This window comes from Fundulus heteroclitus, chromosome 12 (assembly GCF_011125445.2).
Source record: "Fundulus heteroclitus isolate FHET01 chromosome 12, MU-UCD_Fhet_4.1, whole genome shotgun sequence".
Taxonomy (NCBI): Eukaryota; Metazoa; Chordata; class Actinopteri; order Cyprinodontiformes; family Fundulidae; genus Fundulus; species Fundulus heteroclitus.
The window spans coordinates 1395846-1417551 of record NC_046372.1 but is presented as its reverse complement, the minus strand read 5'-3'; the positions used below and the strand labels follow the sequence as shown (position 1 = coordinate 1417551).

The 21706-nt window shown below is 39.5% G+C and overlaps 1 protein-coding gene across 6 annotated transcripts; it reads right to left on the bottom strand.

Moving 5' to 3' along the window:
• Positions 1–1111: 1111 nt before the first annotated feature.
• On the bottom strand, positions 1112–19491 carry ddhd2 (DDHD domain containing 2). 6 transcript variants are annotated; one of them, XM_036143648.1, is made up of 19 exons: positions 19284–19484; positions 18580–18752; positions 15559–15751; positions 12664–12857; positions 12433–12522; positions 10989–11109; positions 10804–10893; positions 10579–10720; positions 10215–10423; positions 10071–10132; positions 9124–9243; positions 6719–6814; positions 6350–6517; positions 6216–6242; positions 5683–5838; positions 4907–5009; positions 4673–4834; positions 1501–1672; positions 1112–1410 (listed from the first exon to the last, which is right to left on the bottom strand). In XM_036143648.1, exons 2-19 carry the CDS (start codon positions 18697–18699, stop codon positions 1329–1331), a joined length of 2307 nt encoding a protein of 768 aa, XP_035999541.1. In that variant the 5' UTR covers positions 18700–18752; positions 19284–19484; the 3' UTR covers positions 1112–1328. The 6 variants fall into 6 exon arrangements, with proteins under 6 accessions (XP_035999541.1, XP_035999540.1, XP_035999539.1 ...); XM_036143647.1 differs by having other exon boundaries at positions 1501–1675; positions 18580–18866; positions 19284–19481; XM_036143646.1 differs by having other exon boundaries at positions 1501–1675; positions 19284–19480.
• Positions 19492–21706: the final 2215 nt, after the last annotated feature.

Genomic DNA, 21706 nt, shown 5'->3' with positions numbered 1-21706 from the left:
CCTAGCAGGATTATTCCTCAACTGTTTCATCAAAATGATTGTGAATAATTTACAGCTTTGGTTCCCATAATATTGCATAAAAAAAAGAAATCTTACATTTTTAATACTGTGACATCTGGGATTGTTGTTTTTTATTTTAACATAAAGATGCCTATAATTTTACTATAAAATAAACTGAAACCTTTTGGATGATTACATTTTTCTTTCAAAAATAATATAAAAAAATAATTAAAAAAAAATGACTTATTGCTTGTTGCCCCAAAAATAACTGAAATTCAAGGACCTCGATGTGAAGATATTCTCATCTCTAAACAAAAAGGAAATGCATGCAGGTACAGACAGGAAAGGTGATGAATTTATACATAGAGACAAAAGATGACAGAGTTATGGGCATAATTTTGACTAGACATATGAAAAATAACAAACTAAGGATGATAAATAGCCTTCTGTTTATATTCAAAGTACAGACTGCTGGTATGGGGTTGGACTTGGAGCATCGGCAGCAGAGGCGGCGTTCTTGTAAAATAGATATAAACTTACTTATGTAGTAGTTACAAACAAAAGATATGTTGAACACACAGATCATGAAAAGACAATCCTGCTGCCTTTTGAAGAACCCGCCTTTCCACACAGCAATAACTCTTTATAAGGATCTCTACTTCAGATACATGCGACAATACGATTTAACACAAATATAAACAAACATTCAATTAAAACAGGAAGGTGCACATAACTTTGGTTTACTTCACACGATATGCTGATTGAAAGAGTGACGCTAACATTACTGCATTTAAGCAGATGTAGGAGTGGCAGCTTTGGGCTTCAAGCTGTTTTATTACAGTAGGAGAATTATTATAGCTGCCAAAAAAAAACAAAAAAAAAAACAACAACCTTGTAACAGAAACAAAACGCTTACTGTTAAACAGAAAACACATAATTTCAGCTGTTGGTCAATATAGCCCAAGGTCTTAAATAATAATAAAAGATCAAGTTATTGTATATAAAAAAACAAAAGGTATTTTATCTTTTGAATTGCAAAGACATGCCGGCCAAAAATTAATTATCCTCTGACATGCAATAGAGGTTTTTTTTTTTTTATGTGAGCATGAGGTCATGTGAACTGTGAAAGTGCTAATAAATTATACATTTTAGTCCAAAAAGTGCATCGGGTGGATCTGAACCAGATCGCCAGCCAGGCAGCAGTCAGGTAAAAACACCGACAGTAAGGCATTCTGGAGAGGATTGTCTTTTTCCGTTTCTGGCTCTGTCAGTTGTCCTTCACTTTCCCTTAAAGACCGTAAAAGCAAATCTACATTCACACTAATTTGTTATTGTTGTGGCTGTTCAAAAGCCACGCCAAGCTTGTCGTAAATCTCCTTCAGCAGCAGCAGAGCCGTGTCCTCAGATTCCCTAACAGACAGTGACAAATGATTCAAGACAAAAAAAACAAAACAAAAAGCAGAATTAAGGTGCATAAGAACACAGGTATTTGTGACTCACCAGTAACAGAGGTGAGACTGGATGGCAAACAAGTATTCGTTGAAGCTCTCGATGGGTTTTTCCTGGAGCACATAGTCGATCCGGCGCCCTCCGTTCAGCATCCCCATTTCAACCTCAGGCTGCTCGGGCTGCTCTGCTGACCCTGAACATTCGGCCTCACTGTACACTCCTGCTGCTGCGACAGACGACAACACAAAGGAGGGTTGACATGCAGACACCAAAGCAATGAGCAGCAGCATCCGTTCTGACTCACTACTGGGTAAACACACAACATAACCAGGTGAGAATGAACGAGGAGAATGACTGCAGTCTGCAGCTATTAACGCTCAGAGTGCAATCTCACACATTAGGATTATACCATCTACTTTATAATCCAACCAGGGCTAATTTCAGGTTTTTTTAGGTATCCCTGAACCATTTGTTTTAGATGTTTTGGACCGGGGACATATTGAGACGAGAGGCCTCTGGATCTAGTGCCCCCCTACTACTGTGACGCTGCCACAGTTTGGCGCAGCATTAACACCCTGAGACAGGCACAGTGTTACAATTCTCATGATGTCTTACTTCATCTTTATTTAATTCGATTATTACTTTAATACAGCAGTCTCAGCTTACATTGTCTTGCTTTTGGAGACCAATTTGAGGTGATTCACTCTTCTCAGTCATTATCACACACCCTAAGCATGAGAAACACGGTAACCTTATCCAGACACTTTACTGATTAAGCAGGAGTTGGCATGTGCTTGCGCGTGATGGGACAGATAATAGATAGTTGTGAATGATGGGTCATTAATTGTTGAATTACCTCCTTAGCATGGCACCAAGTTCTACATAGGCCTGGTAATGAGTCAATTATTTGATTTAGGTGTGTCAAACTTGGGAAAAAAATCAAAAACATGTAGAACAGCTCACGAGGACAGGAGATGAACACCTCTGACCTAATCTACCTTAGGGGTGAATGATTTGGCTTAAAAATTATTATACCAAATCCGATTAGTAATAAATTTTTTTCCTTCCTCCTTTCTGTTTCACAAATACAAATAAAAGAAACAATTTTAAAAAGCTTTTTTTTATGTCAATCATTTCACCTGGGAGTTGACCTGCATTCAACTAAATACAAGCTGTGAAACACGCTTCTATAAACAAGGATGACGGACCTGTCACAGTAAACAATGAAAGTATTACAGAAAGTTTGCTGCTAGTGGATTTACACAATGATCTAAGAACAGGCTTCACTTCCCTTGTGTAAAGAAATAAGTAAATGAGTAAGTTAAAGTGCCTCATATTATGGTGAAACAAATATAATAGTTTTCCTAACCATATATTCAGCATTGCATGCTATTCTCTTCATGAAAGCCAAGTGTGTGCATTGGCAAAATAAATCCCCATTTTCCAAAAATTAAATCTTGTAAAAAAAATTGTAAATTGGAATTAATCGTTTAAATCAAATTATGCCCAGTTTTAACCTAAAATATCTAAGAACATTGTTTAACAATTGTTGCAGCAAAGAGTAGTTTTCAGCGGTTCACTGAACAGCCACAAAGATCAGTTAGAATCACTCCTAAAGTATTATGACGTCCAGAAGAGGACATAGCAAACAGCACAGTCACTAAATAAAATGTTTTCGCCTAATTAAACCTAAGACAATGATTTTGAACTGAAACTCGGGCAGCATCCGTTCTGTAAGAGACTCTAACAACAGAAAAGAAAAATGCAGAGAGATTATATGGAAAGGCTGATGAATTAAAAAATATTTTGATCATCTTGACGAGCCAAGTGGACCTAAAGCCTGAATGTACTTCAATAAAGAGAAGTATCATGTAGCAAAGTCATTATTGAGGTTGAATCTGCTTTTCTCAATTCAATTCAACCTATTTATCATCCTTAAATGGTGCCGACTGCTAGCATCCTCACACTTCTCCCAGCTATTTCTGACAATCCAACTATGCAAGTAGCATTAACAGGTGAAATCCTACTTTCAACTTCCAGGTCTATCATATAACATATGAATGAAAAGCTGTGACTTTATTTCTAGGAACAATGAGAAAGGGAAAGGGGAAAAAAAAGACTATTTCCTCACAACTTAGAAGCCATGCAATGAACTGACACATTGTCCTTATTAACATGACTAAATACGCACCAACATAGAGAAAAAGTGATTTGACAAAAAAAAGGCAGATTATGTCAAGTCTCACTTACAGCTATTTAATTACTTAAAAAAAATAAAAGTCACAGCGCTCGTCTAAAAATGTGCTTTAGGGCAGATACTCCAATGGTTTATGATGTTGATGATCAGTGTGAAGCTGTGCGTGAACTCTGCCATTGAGAAATGTACAGGTGGAAAAAGGCAAGAATGGGCCTGAGGGAGTTTTCAGTAAATTAAATCTTTCAGTTAAAATGACAAGTTGCTCAGCAGGTGGTAAAATCACGGGATATGAGGAGAGCAGAAGCACACGAGCAGCGAGAGCCTCGGGTGACAATGGGAATCATTACGCAAGACTCGCTCTCTGAAAATGTGCCAAGGTAAACCACTGTAGCTGAACAGATATTTTTCCTATTAAGCTTTTCCACAACATGTCTATCAGGTAAAAGCCACAGCAATAGGGGTTCATTTGTTTGTTTGTTTTTTGAGTGTATAATAGAATAAAGCTTTATTTATTTTTTTTATTATAGCTTTTCAAATACAGATGTAAGAAACTAGAAGACAGTTTACAGAAACTCATAAAGCTGTCACAAAACCTTTATGGGTTCACCGATATAAATCTGAGTGTAAGCTGAATCATCACTCTACGATCAAAGTGGGAAAACAGAAGTTAGATGAATTGTCTTACTATATTCAGGCATTAGCTCTGTCCTGGCTTACCTTTTAGGTAATGCTTGTGAAGGGCCATTGGCCACTCTAGCATTTTACTCCAAAAACCTGTATATTTGTCTTCTCTCCTAGCATCAGCAGTGTCTGCTGAGACTGCAGTTCAAAGTCAAGAGGTAAGAAATAAAAAATAAAAACAGGGAGGAGACAGAGGGCAGCAGCATGCAGAGAGAGGTGAGAAGGATTTAAGGACAGCGGGTTAGACACCATCTTGTGCATCTTTTCTCTAAGGCAGGCAGGCAGGCAGACACCATCCTTTTATTAGGTTTAGGTAGACTGAACCTAATAAAACTGTTTTGTTACCTTGATCGTCCTGGGGGGTCGTGTCATTTGTAGTTTCCCCTTCCTCCACCGGGGGCAGTGCAGCAGCTGGTAGTCTGGTAAAAGACTGCCAAGCTGTCCGTAATGATCCCAAAACGTTGTTCTTCAAATCCATACTCATTCGGGTTAAGCTGTCTTTCAGCTCTACAACAGGAGAAGAATTAAAGACGAAACATGAAACAATCGGTCTAACTGGACAAAGAGGAAACGTCTTACCGAGGTGCATCCTCTTTCGGCCTTTGTGGTGAGGTATAAGCATCGGCTCCAGATCCACGTCCGAAACAATCATGGGCTCGATCCGATAGGCGACGGGGTCATACTGAATAGGAATTCAAGTAATACAAAATGACTGCACCTTGTGAGATGGCAAACTCTCATTAAAGCCATTTAAAGGCTTTAGAACAAAAGTTTTCTTTAATCAGCACAAGTTGCTTTAACATCAAATGGAGGGAAAAGCACTCAAGTCATCGTCTAGACCTGTAATTGTTTGTCATCAACATTAAAGATTAAGACGCTACTTTATACAAGTTTAAAAAGCAGTTTCTGTTCTTTATGAAAACCTAAACTGGACATTCTTAAAAAGATGGATGGATGTTATTTAAATTTTTAGGACAGGAAAAGATTACAATAATCGGGTCTGACTCCTGATTTTCAGCAGGTTCCAGCTGAGCTGCAAGTAAAATGTTATTTTATTCAGCTTCTCTTCCTTCTTAAACATACTTGTTTTTACATAGATTTAAAAATAACAAAAGCATTAAAAACATGTTTTTTTCACATAAGGTTAAGGTGAGCTCTAATTCTTCTAGCTCAAAGGGCAGTACTGGTAGCCTCTCGTATGACACAGTACCAATAAAGTAGCTCTTAGGTTGGTGACCCCTGGTCTAGAAAGACCTACGTTTTTATTTTCTTCTCAGATATTATCCAGACCTGGACATCATCCTCAATCCAAACCTGTCCAAACCTGTGTCGTGTCGGAACCGTGAGATACTCACCGGATGGTAGACGTTGTAAAAGCTCTTGCAGGTTGGGAACGAGTAGTTTGGATCGATGCGTTTCAGTCCTCGCACAGTCAGGAACATGCCGATCGGAGAACCAAAAGCAAAGAAGGTCTGAGGGTAAAACGCCAGCTGAGGGTAATCGATAGACACCTGTGGGGGGGGGTGAGGCAGGACCAGAAACAGTGTCTACTGTGAGAAGTTAGTCGCAGTAAAACTTAACTAACGTGCATGATTTTGTTTCGTCTTCAGGCACACAGGTCGGGAGGAGAATGAAGAGATGGCCACCCGTGTAGGATGATACAAATGTATGGGGCACAGACACAGAGAGTGTTTTTTTTTTTTGGAAACAACACTCTGCTTTTAGTCAGAACAAACTGAAACAGACTCATGGACATTACATAGAAAGGTGGCACTTCAATTCAGTTGCCAAGACCGCACTGCATACAAAGGAAACATCAAGTCAGAGTGAAGTCAAACACATCTAGAGACAAGGCCAGAGGAGTAAGTGGACACCACGTGAGACACACCTGTCCCTTGGCTATGCCTCCATTGGACTTTCCAGGCAAGCGGGGAGAGGAAAAAAGCAGGTACGGTGACGCAACAAAGCCTCACCCCCCCACCCACAGCGCAATTGAACCGGCTTTGTGTGTGTGTGTGCTACCTGTCCAATCCCGACGTCGAAGTATTCATAGTCCACAGCACTGGTGATAGAAGGCTCTCTGTGGAAGAGGGGTTGCTGCTCCGGCAGTCCTGACGACTGGTTACCATCACTGCTCACATGAGGAGGAACAGACTCCAGGGTCAGGAGCCCTGCTGCTGTCTTACAGTCCTAATTAGGTTTAGAAACCACAAGTCATCCAACTTGGTAAACAATAACAAAGGAGTAAGGGTTGAAAAATGACACAAAATGACTTGCAACAACTGCCTCCTTCCGACTGACTTATGCTCTACACACTGCTTTACTTACAGTACAGCTTAAAAAAAACCCACACACACACATCCTAAACCCAGAATTTAAGTGATGGCTGACCTCTCGAAGCCACTTCTTCTTGATGTAGTTTAAAATCTTCTTCCGAGGTCCGAGAGGAATTCCCAAATCCCTAAGATCACTGTCTTGGCAGAGAGCCTACAAAAGAAAAAGAAAAAAGATTTGTCTAAATTTCTCAATCCTATATTTCTACTTGTACAGGGCATTGCTGATTTAATTTGTACAGACATTTGCTGCACGTTGAAAAACGATAGAAACCCACAGATTTTGGGTCATTACAAGCACAAAATTCTGTTCCTGATTTTATGTGATCAAAGAAACACATAACAAAGAAGCGCATAATGCAGCTCAAAAAATGTGAATGTTGTGAAAAACTCCAAGATTTGTTACCCTTGTTTCAGGAATTGAAACTCATAGATTCATTACACCTACAGATAAATAGTAATGCTTTTATTTGTTGACATTTTGATGACTATGCTTACAGATAATCAAACCCCAAAAGCCAGTGTCTCAGAAAAGTAGAATGTTGTGAAAAAGAACTAAATTAACTCAAACAGCTGGGAAAGTTTCCCGAGCCTCTCTCAGTCGGGGTCAGTATGCTACACAATAGTGGGGAAAACCCAACCAGGCAATTAGTGCTTAGAAATAAATATAACTTTTAGAAGTCTGATATTTCTCTTCTAAACATCCATTTTCATTGATTTCATGTAATAGTCATGTAATTCCAAAAAAAAGGTAAAAAACAAAACAACTGGACTTGTTTTCCGCAGTTGAAGACGTTCCGCTTCCTCTCCAGGAAGCTTTCTCAATTCAAAAAGTCTGGAGTAATGTGCAGTAACAAGCTTTATGCTACTAACCAACAAAGGCCTTTTAATGGCTTAGATAACATGCAAATTCAACAGAAACAGAGGAGTGGACCTGTTTATGTTGAATTTGCTGGTTTAATGTCTTTAACGACCGCCCATTACTAAGGGGTGGTCCTGTTTCTGTTGAATTTGCATGTTATCTAAGACATTAAAAGGCCTTTGTTTGGCAGTAGTATAAAGCTTGTTACTCCACATTACTCCAGACGTTTTGAATTGAGAAAGCTTCCTGGAGAGGAAGCGAAATGTCTTCAACTACGGAAAACAAGTCCAGCTGCTTTGTTTTTTACCTTTTTTTGGAATGACCATGACCTGGATGACTGAGAATCGTTACCAGAATATTCGTGTAATATTTCTTAGACACCGAATTTTGGGTTTTTATTATCTATAAACCATAATCCTCAAAATTAGAAGAAATGCAGGTTTGAAATATTTCACTCTATTTGTAATGAAATTCATAAATTTCAATTTCTGAAATTATGAAATTATTTTTTTTAGCTTTACCTGTAAGTATGAAGTAAAGCAAAATTGTACATGGTTTACAATTTCTTTTTTTTTTTTACAAATTAAAATCTGCATTTTGTGCATTTGTATTCAACCCCATTTAAGTTTGATGCTCCTGCACTGCAAAAACAGAACTAAAAAGAAGTAATATTTTCTTGACATTAGTGTAATAGTCCTTGATTTGAGCAGATAAATAAGATTATCTGCCAATGGAATGAGTATCTTAACTAGCCTCGTGAGACCATCCTGATCTCGCGAGGTTTCAAGGTTTCGCTCGCAGATCAGTCTGGCTACTCTCCGTTAAAGAAAATTTGGAGAAGTTCACCAAACGAACGTCCAATCAGCGTTGGCTTTGAGGCGGGTTGAGGTGTGACGCAACGAGAAGCGCGACAGTTCAGTCTAAAGAACATGGCGGCTTCAGCCAATGAAACTAGCGTTAGCGTGGCTATCGAGCAAGTTTTATCGGAATTATAGAGTATTTCTTTGCTGAGCTAACGAGCCTTTACCAGCAGCAGCAAGAGTAGCTTGGCTTGTGGTTGTGTTTTCGTCGTCGCTCTGTTACGAGCGACGAGGAATCTGATTGGTTCATTTGGCCCGTCTATCACCAGCATAGGCCAATCAGCTAACCAGTATTTTCGCCCCTTCCCAAAATTACTTCAACGGAAGGTTTCCAGATGGATATGCGGAGCAAATCTATCTGGCGGAGTCAGGTAATATCTTAACCACCTAAAACAAGAAAATTAGATATACTGCGCTTGAAATAAGATGATGAAGATTGGTTGTTTCTATTTTAAGTTCAAAAATCTTATTCCATTGGTCATCTTATTTACCTGCTCAAATCAAGGACAAATATGCTAATTTCAAGGCATACCCCAATAGATTAAGATTTTGTTTTTTTAAAATCATGTTGAAAACCACGTATAATTTTCCCTCCACCTCACAACTATGTGCTACTTTCAGGTTGGTCTAGCACATAGAATCCCAATAAATACACTGAATGTTTGTAATTTGACAAAATGGGGGAATGTCTAAAGCATATGACTGCTTTTAAAAGGCAGCGTATGAATGATTGTGTGGTACCAGTGACTCCATGTCCACATTTTCCGCCCGCAGAGTTCCCAGGTACTGCTGGAGACCCAGCTTAGCGAGCGTCTGCTCCAGCGTGTCGCTGTTCAGGGAAGACGGTTCTCCTGAAGGTACCTTAAAAACAGAAAGGGTTCAACTGGGAACATGTTTTTCAAAAGAGAAAACAAGAGGCAATGTAGGGCTGCACAATTAATCGCATTTTCAATATAATCGCAATTAAAAAGAACACAATTTCCAAATCGCAGAGGTCTGCAATTTTTGCCGATGTAACAATTAGTGAATCAGATGCGTCCTTTAGTGTCAGTAATGTGTTTAAAGTGGGTTTGCCTCCACATGGAACAGAAGAGAGCTGCAGCAGTGAGATAATCTAATTTTAATACTTGTTTTAGAGTTTGTAAAATCAAACTGTGTTACCAGAAACTTTCAGTAATCTCACCACAGCATTAAGTTCTGGTCAATCAGTTTAATACATAGACTTGTTTGTTGGTTGAACTTTATGTTCAACAAGGATTGATGTCCAACTCAATTAAAAGCTGTTCTCTTGAATAATAGTAATAAAAGTTCTTGATTTAAATAGTCCATGTTTACAAACATCTTTATCTAGAGGCGATTTTTGTTGCTTGTGGTTAATGCAGAGAAAAGTCTAAAACAAATCGCAGTTTTGGTTGAAATAAATCATAGGCAGAATGCAATCATTTCTGCTCCCAGTTGAGACGCAGCGGCTCTTTTAGCACCTGATCTGCACAGCGATGAAACAGATTGATTTGTTGTTTGTATACGTTTAAAAAGACATGATAAATTAAACTTAAAAATAATCACATTAAATCGCAATATTAAGATATAAAACCGCAATTAGATTATTTTCTAAAATCGTTCAGCCCTAAGGCAATGTCTTCATCGATCTACAGATGATGCTGTTTATAGAAAATGTAGTGTCATACTCCTTCTCTTGCTTTGGATCCATTCCTCTGATTGGTCAGCAGGTCGAACAGGATCAGAGAACCTGAGCAACAAGAGGCAAAATAAACTCCAGTAAAGGCAGCTTCATGTGAACGTCTGTGATTCTGCGTTTGCGAAGCGCTAACCCAAGCTGTGTCCCACAACTGAAACTGCTCCGTCAAACTCTGGGTGTCTCTGCTTAAAGAGGGCGTGCAGCCGGTTAATTTCTGACGCCACTGTGTCCACTATCGTCTGGCAGTAGGTGGGGCTGTTGTAGAAAAATAAGTCCAGCAGAGTGTCGTTGGTGAAATGCCTGAGGCGGCTGATGCTGGGTAGAGTGATTCTCTGAATGTCCCTGACATTTGGGGAGGGGAGGGAGAAAATAAAACACAAGAGCACAGAGAGGCTGTTATTTTATCAGCAGCTACCTGCAACAACGTAAAGCAGCACTGTGACAGAACAATGCTGTTGTTGTTATTTGCTGCCATTTCTGTGTCTCGTCTCACGTACTCGTCCACCCCAGTGGCGTCCCCGTGCAGAGCGCTGTGCCAGTTGACAGGAAGGAATTCAACTCGGCCCACGTGGCCATCCTGCTGAGAGCGCTTGTAGTGGGAGGCCAGGAGGGACAGCGAAACGCTCCTGAAGTCATTTACTGAAGACAGACAAACGTCAAGCCGAGCCATTGATGCACAACTGAGAAAGCAAAAGCACAGAAACAGTCACACGCTAACTTACCACACTGTATGATGGACCTAAAGCGTAGATCGCAGGCGGGACCGATGCCGTGCACCATAAAGACCAGGTGATCCACCTTCTCCGGTTCACCTGAAAGCCAACGTTCGTGATGAGAGCAGATCCTTAACTCCTGGTATAAGGAGCTTATGCCTGATTGTGATCTGACAGCAAACGAACACGCATACCCTCAGGTATTTCTACAGAAATGTTCTCGACTCCCCTCTTGACTGTGCGAGGCCGTGTCTGCTCCGACGGAGAGGAAACCCACTCATCCTGCATTCCTATTGGCTGATAATGCATTATCAGCTGAGAAAGGGACAAAAAAATACTTTTCAGGAGAGGGCCCTGCGGTTCATTTAGAAATCTGTTGTTTTCATTGTTTAAAACATATAACGCTTCTTTGTGGCATATTTTGCTTGACGTGTGCTTGCGTCACCCTTCTTCATAGTTAAAACTGCAGTAAAAAAAAAAGGCTTATTGTCTTGCATGACAATAAATCCCATAAAATAATGGGAAGAATTAAAAGTATGAAATGTATTTTTATATTTCTGCTGTCTAAGAATGAGATTTAATTACAGGTAAAAACTTCCATTTTACGTTACTAAACAAACAATATTAACATAAATATGTTTTGTAGCCAAGTCAAAAAGATTCTATCCCCTGTTAGCTAGTGTCACCCATGATAAATAAATATCAATGAGATGTTTTGTTGTTCTGACATCACTTTGAGGAGAGCTTTTTGGTTTGTTTGTCCAGGACCGTGTGACACTTTCACCTCCATGCGGCCAGACATTCTCTTCCTGGGAGGCTGTATGTGGTCTATGCTAAACATGTCATCCTTTTTGGCTTCCAAATCATGTAATTTTAGACAAACTGAAGATAATTAAGTGTTTTTGGAGACATCTTTAAGCATCTTCTGCTTTCAGACCGAACGGGCCTGAAAGGCCACATCTGGGCAGGTTGCCAGTTGTTCTGAATGTTCTCTGCGTTTGGATTACTCTCAGCAGCATAAAGTAGCTGATTTCAAATGATTTGTTGACCCTTTAAATCCCTTCCCAGACTTTTTTAGCTGCTACAACGTTCTGACGGAAGCTCTTTGGATCTCAAAGCAGTCAGGAGCGCACCAGACTAAATCTCTGAGGTTTAAACTGGGGAAACCATCAACAAAGTGCACCTGATGTAAAGTTTTTCGTCAGTTTTAGAGTGAATAATGTGGCCATGTCCAAATGTAAAAACGCCTTTTCTTCTGTTTTAATTGTTTATTTTTAATACTACAATTTTTCAGGGTTGATAAAAATGATATTACATAACGTTAAGCCCAAATATGTTAGAGAAACACTCTGTTGTAAGCTGTCCCAATTTTAGCATGGCTGTATTTTGTAACTGCATTATTAAATAGATGAAATCTGTATTTCCATCTAAATTCTGGCTCCAAAGCCACTAACACAAACAACGCTACTGCAAACAAATGATTATCAAAAACTCTTAATTCGGTTTTTAGGAACAATACATTGGAGATTTCTTGCTAAATAAATGGGATATTGATCCTTTTTTCTACAAAGGTAATTCTTTTCTGGGGTTTCTTTACTGTAAGGATAGCCTATGAGTTTTAGTAAAAAAAAAACTCACCTTAGGGTTGTGCAAGATGACAGTCTCTCCAGTTGGAAAGTCTAGTTTCCTTTTCCATTCATCTAAGGTCACTGCTATCATATAGGCTTCCTGAGAAAAACAAAAACAAAACATAGTTTAGAGTGATTATAGGTGTGAGGAAATGACACGTATGTCAGCAGCCAAAGTTGGGGAGTAAATAAAGTCTGTAGGAAAGCTGTATATGAGAGTAAAGACTGAGTGTCAGCCTACCTCCAGACTTTTGCTGAATTCCTCAGAGTAAGGCAAGAACCTCGTGTCCTTATCTCCTTTGTAGAACCAGGTGCAGCGGCGGACCTCAGCGGGAGCTTGGTCCCAATAGACAGCATAGAGCTTCCTCTCCCTGACACGTACGTCATAGCGCTCCCCTTCCACAGCAACAACCACGTCCTCCTCCTTGTCTCTTACTGAAAAGAAATGGGGGAGTTTTAATAGAGGTCAAACAAGTACGTACTCAGGTTGCTTTTTCTCTTGTAATAAATAGGTTCCAAACACATCAGCTGAATCTATTAAGAAAACAAAAACTGTTTTATAATATATCCAGTATCTGTGTAAAACAGAATAGATTCATATTTATTAGAGTACACCTCAATTAGTATAGTCTCTAAAGTTGTGTGCACCACTATAATTGTATTGGTAGGATTTTATTGCACTGTGTTGTTAATTCTGTCTGTTTTAATGTATCGTTTGTATATTTTATGTGTAACCTTTAAAGGAGCACTAAGTAATTGTCGAGTGGCGCTCCCCCTACAGGACGTTTTGTAAATTGCACTGTCGTGAACACTGACTGCTCTCCGTGCCCCGTACCCCACAGCTAAAGCGCACCGTCACTCTCAAAGCAGCTGGGAGACGCATATCACGACAAAATGTCTGAAGAGGTGGGTAGCACTGTACATGATCTAGTTATGTATAATGTAAACTACTGTATTTCTAAGACTATAAAGTGCACTTGAAATCCTTAAATTTTCTCAAACATTGATGGTGCACCTTATAATCCGGCGCTCCTTATATATGATCACTGTTGTGCTTACTGACCGATTAGATGTGCTCAAACATCTGTTAAAATGTGTAAGTACGACGTACTTACATAACAAAGCAACAAAGCTGCTTTACTCAATGGATATTCAGAGCATTACGGTACACCGTGTCACTACCTGATCGGACCCCTGAGCTGTCTACAAGACTGCCTGACTGTAAAGTCTAAACTAGAAGTGCATTCATGTAAGGCACCAAGTAAGTTAATTCAATATAAAAGTTCAGTTTATTTTGGCCTTATGTTAGAAACAGGGCAGTGTAGTCCAACTACTCTGTCCTCCCAGCAGAGACGGATAGCTCTCCCTTGCGGGAGCTGTGCACGCTGAGGGGCGGAGTGATATTACACACTTGGTAAGAATATTTAATGCGTCTTATAATCCGGTGTGCCTTATGGTCCAAAAAATATGGAAGTGCTCTAAGATCACCTGTGAGTAGCATTGAGGGTTGTGTGGCTATGCCAATAGCCATACATTGGGCTGCCGTAAAGCTGTTCGTCTTACCGCAAGACTGAGAACAGCGCTGCGAGACTGCCACCGGGTAGTGGCATAGAAAGTTGCAAGAGTGGTTTTCCGACCAGAGACAGTGGAGGGAGATGAAAGACCCCTCAATCGTCTCATAAACACTTAGGTTACCATCATAGAGACATAGAAGAGGATACATTAAGGTAAAAATGTTACTTATTGTTGCTTTAAGTTGAACAATATGTTCATTTTCAATGTTGGTGAAATTCAAAATAATTTAGGGATTTCCTCATGTAGACTTCGTCGTACCATTAAATTACTTATAGAATCATAAAATAAATATATAAACTGTAAAAGACTGTAGAGAAACTATTCTCCAGTAGAAATGCCGGGCATGATAGATTTCTTGCTCACCAACAGCTATAATTAGTGTGGTTACGGTTTCACCAAGGGCTGTCAAAAAACGACCCAGAAACCCTCCTAAGACATTTACATTTACATTCTTTATTGAAAATATCTAGGGCGGGAAAACTGCTCTTAATTACTCTATATGAAACAGGTTAAGAAAACTAGCTCAACAGAAAATAAAGAAAAATATTTATTTTCTTATTTTATTAGTAATATACCATCCTGCTATTCTAAGCAACCAACAATCTGCACATTGTCAAAGAATAACTCTTGGTACTAAACTATCATTCATATTTTTGAAACAGATTTTCTTTAGTCATTTACTTTCCTATTTATATGGATTGGAAAAAAGGTAAACAATTCGGTATAATTTCATTGCATTCTTCCCAAAATATATATTTTTTTGCTTTATTCAACAGTAAACAGAGAAAGTTACAATAATTTGTCTTCTTTTTCTTTCGCTTATCCGGGATCGGGATGCGAGGGTTGCAGCTTAAGTAGGAAGGCCCAGACTTCCCACTCCACAGCAACTTGGACCAGCTCAAGCCAGTATGAACTGACAGGAAGAAGGTTTGGGTTGATTTTAGGGAACCGTTCATTGTCCATTCTCGCTGTAGCCGAATAAGAAACCTTAATGTTCCCAAAAAAGCAGACATCAGTGTTCACTGGGAGTCCTCTCTGAGCTGTTTCACTGTTGCATTTCCCACATAAACATTGACATGTGTTCAGGTTTTAAACAGCGCCGTATTCGTCCTGTAAAGGTGCGTGCCAGACCAAAAGAGGCACAAGTACACGTACTGTTACAAACCTAGTAGACAGTCATCTAAGGACAAACGAAATTCAGAATGGAAATGAAAAATCTTTGCACGTATAAATACGGATAGAATTTGAGCTCCAGATGCTTAGCTGTCCCTTGCAGTGGGATTCATGGAAAATAAATACCCCTGAAAGCGAAGTTGACCTGACAGGACCATGTCCAAACAAGTAGAGAGAAATTCCCTGAAGGGGGTGGGGGATGGGTTCCAAGTGGACTTTAAGTCAAGGATCACAGAACTGTGTTGCAATTGTATTTTTCCAAGAGCTACTTGCAAGGGAAAAAAACTCACGTGTAGCAGCTCAGCTGTTACATGACCCGACTTCAAACAGATAACAGTATTTATTGACATCCTAACCGTTTACAACCAAGGTATTTATTGTTCCTTACCCATGTTGGAAGCGTTCTCTAGTTTGTCAGAGTCCTCTCTGCTGAAGGGATGCCAGGAGGTGCTGTCATCTACCCGACGACAGAAGAACCAGTGAGGCTGCACCTCCTGATACGGAGGTGGAACCGACTCCATGTCCAGCATCTCAAAAGAGGACGTGGAGGAAGGAGAAACCTCGTCCAAAGCAGGAGAAACCTAAAAGGGGGGGGGGGGGGGGGGGGGGGGAAGCAACAGCAATATGATCAAAATCTAACCTCCTCCTGCTCAAAGCCATAATCCTCTGTAATGAAATGAAAACAAATGCCTCCTTTTGATGCTTGTCTCTTCCTTTTTGATGGATCGGTTCGCTGGTCATCTGCAGCTACTACCATGCGAACGGTCTGAACAATGTCAGCAATCTCTTACTAAAAATCCCATCAAGTGACCTCAGATCATTACGAGAAGCAAAGGGCAGTGAGGAAACGACAGATCAGACCACCCCTGGATCAAAACAACAAAGCCTTGTTGTTTTCTTCCCCTCGTCCGCCAGCCTTGTCTTGTCCGTTGTGCTGACTCGAACGCGGCCGCAGCCCGTAAACAAAGTATTTCCACTGAATTTCTTACAGCATGTCTATCTAACAATACAACCAGTAATACGGCTTCTGTTTCAACTGTGTCAAACGGCGGCGCCTGCCACCGTTTGACACAACAACCACCCACCGTGTGCAACCGCCAAATCTTATTATTTAAGTATGTGCACAAAGCACATACTTATCTTTTAATAAGATTTTAAAAAAACTGGAATGTGATTGGAGAACACTTCCTAAGAAATAAATGTCCTTGACTGCTTGTAGGCGTATTATTTACGAGCTACACGCACAAAAAACAAAAAAAAAAACAACAACAGCTAACATGTTTGGAACTTGTGGAATACGACACACTCGGGAACGATGGTTATAAAACTCCTGCGTAGCTGTAGGGACACGCTGTGATTGTTGTCTCCGAAGGAGTGCAACATTTTTTACAATGTGGCCCAATCGAGTTATATTTGTGTTACAAAGCAGGAGCAAAGCGATCACTTACTTTGTCTGGTATAAAATGACTAACATCTGTACGTAAATAGAGCCCTATCGAGGTTTCTACAAACAGACAAGGGCGGGTAAACTGTTCTCAACATGTGCCGGGATTTTAAAAAGATTGAAAACAGCGAAAGCGTTCTGTCCGATGATTCCCACGTTTTTTTTAATGAGATGACAAGAAGAAATAAAAGTGTGCTCGGAGCAGCGATGAGCCAGATGATAATGGGACTCTGGAGCTCCCTTCATCGAAGCGAAGCCAAGTGTTACGCAACCTGGAGCTTGATTTGTCTCGTCAAAACCACGTGACCGAGTATGCTGCCTCCTTGGTTATGGGATGCTTCTTTGCTTTGAAATGACACAAAGGTTGAGTTGTGAATTCCTGTTGGATTTTTTGTAATATTTCTTGAAACCACCAGGTGCTGCTTGACTTTCAAAGGGTTTGAGAGCTCCCCCAAACACATCTGCACAATCTGCAGAATGCTTTGAACTGCCTGGATTGCAATAAGTGTTGGCTTAAAAGTATCATGCCTTCAGGCTCACTTCTGCCAGCCATATGGTTGATGACACTTGTCATTTGATGCAGCATTTATAGTTTTAGATGGTAGGGAGAATAATAAGGTTGTAGAGAAACTACTAACTAATTAACCCCATCTTGTCATTGGTAGCTGGTTTGAATATTATTGTCTGGGGTCTGTGTTTGCTATGAACCCAGAAAAAAAAAAGACAGTGAAACTTTTGAGTTATTTAATTTACTTATCACAGGCTTAATTCATCAGGCCATATCGTTATTGCAACACACACCAATATTATCACCTATTGCTCGTCTGTCTAATATCACGCATCCCCAGGCAGAACTGGAGTGCAAAATATTTCTTGTCCCTAAACTTTTATGTTCCTAGTATGGAAAAAAACTCAATGAAGTTCAAAAACTGGCGCCAAGGATGAGAGAGGACATCATCAAATAACCAACTCGGCTGCAATAAATGCTCCATCTCTGATCAAAACCATTCTTACTTCACTTAACTAAATATTCTCAGTTGTTAAGTAACTTCTTATAATAAATTAACACAATTTTTTTGGTGCATTTACACCTAGAAAGACAGTACCTGAGGTGACAAATACAAAAATGAAATTAAAAATACCGCTTTTTGTTTTATTGTCAATAATGACGACGAGATGTGCCGGGCGTCCTGCATGGGGCAAGGCTTCTTAAGACAGCAGAAATGCTTTATGTATTTTCTTTCTAAACACAGAATAACTAAACCCAATAGTAGGGCTGCACAATTTTGCCAAAAATCTAAATTGCAATTTATTTCAACAATAATTGCGATCTAATTTTGACTTTTCTCTGCATTAACCACAAGCAACAAACACTGCGCGTAGATGATTGCCTGTAAATAAGGACTATTTAAAACAAGAAATGTAACAGTTTTTATTAATCAGAATATTATTATTCAAGAGAATAGCTTTAAATTGAGTTGGACATCAGTCCTTGTTGAAGATAAAGTGCAACCAACAAACAAGTCTATGTATTAAACAGTTTGACCGGTACTTAACGCTGTGGTAAGATTCCTGAAAGTTTCTGGTAAAAAATAAAAGTATGATTATATAAAATCTAAAACAAATAATAAAATTAGATTATCTCACTGATCCAACCCTTTCCCCTTCCATGTGGAGGAAAACCCACTTTAAACACATCACAGACACCTAAAGGACGTATCTTACCATTGATTGTCACACAGCCAAAAATTGCACACCTGTGCGATTTGCATATTCTAAAAGTGCGATTATATTGCAAGTTAATTGTTCAGCCCTGCCCAGTAGCATCTGTGGAACACATAACAGGGGATACAAACACGCACATCCAGTTAAACGATGCACCAGAGACCAGCAGCAAATATGCAGTAAGGTTTAAAACATCAGCACCATTTGCATCATTACATAAAGTCCCACGTGTAGGCGCACCTGTGCCTCAGGTGTGCAGCATGTTGCAGAGCTCTGAATGGGGTTGTCAAACACGTCCCGGGTGTTGCCTTTAGGGGGAGCGTGAGAAGGACCCCCTCCGTCCCCCTGACTGGAGGACATCGGCCCGACCCTCAGCTCTTACCTGGGGGCTGGCTCGGGCACGGTCACAGCACCTGGAACAGCCAGAGGCGCACAGATGAATGGGTAAGCAACAGGCAGCTTATACATAACCTGTACCGCTGTTGTTATCTCGAGAAAAAAAAAAAAAAGCATCACAGGGGATGGAGCTGGGAAAAGAGACAGATTAACAGCGATTAGCACTTTACTTAGAGCTTTAACGCGAGGTGTTAACTCCTAATCTTTTGATCTGAAAGCCTCCTTCACTGCTGTCCTGGGAGATGTAAACAGTCCGGTTTCCCGTCTAAATGACATATTAAGGGACGTGTTATGAGCTCTAGAAATGCAAACCAGCACAGCCAGCTAATTTTAAACGTTACGTCACGTTTGTTCAGAGCGTTTTAAATGACTCGGGAGGAAACCCAAAAACAACAACAACAGAGATAAGGTTCAGGCCAAGGGGCTGATGCCTGTCCTGCTAGCTGAGAAACGGCGACTCTACGCTTAAGTTATTTATTCTCATGTCTTCTTGATATTTAAACATACCGGCGTTAAAAAAAAATAAAATAACTGACAACAAAACTCACCAAAACCCCCCCGTCTCATGCAGACCAAAAACAACCGGTTTGCGTATGCATTGTGCAGCTCGGTTTAGCTTTAGCTGCTAGCCAAGGACAACCTCCTGTCAACTCAGCTGCCTGCTGCCAAGACGGATTCAGGTGTCGTCGGAAACACGGCCATTACAGGTCAGGCGTTCTCTTAGAGCCGCTCTCTCTCCCCCAAAAGAAGCTTTGTAATAACAATGTTACCTAACACGAAGCAACATTCAAAATTCATCATCTCTAAAAGGTACATTTTCGATGTAATAATAATAATAATGATAATACACGTAAAAGGAAATATCAAAAGTAGAAGGTAGATGGAGCGTATTTTCCATAACATTACAAAATCACATATTCTTCAGGAGAACAACGTTTCACTGTAATATAAGCGCTATATTTATTAAATAAAAAATTACCAGGAGCCAAAAACATAAAAGAACATTATTTTTGAAATATGATCATTTCCAAGCAACTTTTAAAGGTAACACTGAAAAAACAACACTACAAACTACAGCCTTCAAACAGGGGTGTAAATCCCCAGCTTTTTATCACAATGATGTTCTATTGATTTGTTTAGATGAGAATACCATATTTGCTGATATCCCAAAGTCTGTTACAATACATTTTTTCTGTCTGTGATCGAGATCTGCACATCCAACACAGTTATTTACATTGATATTGACTCACAAAAAACAATATGATCTGACCACTTTATCTCTAAGGTCTTACAGATATTAGACACCAAGTCAAAAACACCATTGTTCTAATAATAATAATAATAATAATAATAATAATAATAATAATAATAATAATAATAATAATAATAATAGTAATAGATCACATGTTCAATTGTCTAATGCCTTGTGAATTTCAAAATAAAGGTGTATCTTAAAAATGATATGAATCAATGTTTTTATTTGGCATCAGTTGGATTGTTAATCGTTTAATGTCAGTGTGGATCGATGTGTTGTTACACCCCTTGGAAATATACTGTACATTTCTCAGTATGTAAATTTGACTTTATGCAGGGGGGAAACAAATAATAAAAGTATTAGAGTTGATCAAATATTGCATGTTCAATACAAAGGTTTGGTATTGAACTTGCTCATGCTCATCAATACACATGTTCATGAGCACCAGAGGACACATGTCCCCCATACATGTCACCCCCCCATTACACTTACCACATTTGGGTGTAGGGAAGGGGGCAGTCTGATGGCCTCCAGAGAGATTTGAAGATCAACTATTTACATTAACTGGCTACATTGTACTCATGGTCCACTGTACTTATGTAATTTTCTCTGTGACTAGAAAAAGTAATATCTTCCGGCAGGAGACTACTTAGCATTATTTTGGTTCATTTCATTGAAAAGAGCTATAAAAACTTGTGTGAGAATAAAAAATAAATACAAAGAAGTTGCCATACAATTTTTTTTCCAGAAAATCCTGAAAAAAATAAACAGAGATAAACAAATAATTGCGTGAAATCTCTCTGTAATCACCATAATTTGTGAAAATACATAAACAAAACAGAAATTATGCTAATATGCAATGGCTTAAACACATGGATGCTGAGGGGAAATGACACGGGCGTCTCTCAAAAGAGTATAAGACAGTGGAAATATGCTGTACAGGAAATATTTTTAATCAAAACAAATTCCCTTATTTTTCTAAACCTTTTAACAAAAGTGTGTCAATAATTGTTAATCCCTTCATAATAATCAGTGTAAAAGTCTTTGTTTTACATTGCAGCGATCAATCGCTCTCTAAAAATAGTTGACTGAAGAACACCAAGTTTTTCAGATGCCTGCTCGCAGTCAACCTGAGCTTTAGCTCTGGTTACAGATACGCTGTCAGATTAAGGTCATGACTGATGGGGGCGACTCCGAAACGTTCAGCAAGAAGCAGCATGTTGGTAAAATTGAAAAATTATTTTAAATCTTAATCTGCCACGGGTATGATTCATTTTGGGCTTGCCATGGCTTTTAATCAAGGCCTGCCACACCCCTTGATCCCCATCTGGGCACCTCACTTTATGAAGGTGCTCCTGGCACAGCATGTAAATGACTGTGCTGTGAGGTAAAATCAACTTTTTTTTTTTTTTTAACCAGGTCTGAGCTCGACTTTCCTGTCCTACTGCTAGAAGATAATTTAGACAACGCCCTTGTCTACTTTTTCATCATTCTAGTTTATTTTGTAGGATTCCAGTGATAACAAACAGCCCACACATCATCACTCTCGTTCAAGCTGAGTTATTCTCAGGTGCGGTGGTGCTGAAAGAAAATGCAGTAGGTGTAGCTGAACAATCAGGAGGAACCAAGTCACACACAGATACACCCATTTGTGGAAGTTCAGCCATGTCTTGATTGTATTTTCTGCAAACTCCGACTTAATCAACAGGGTGGCTG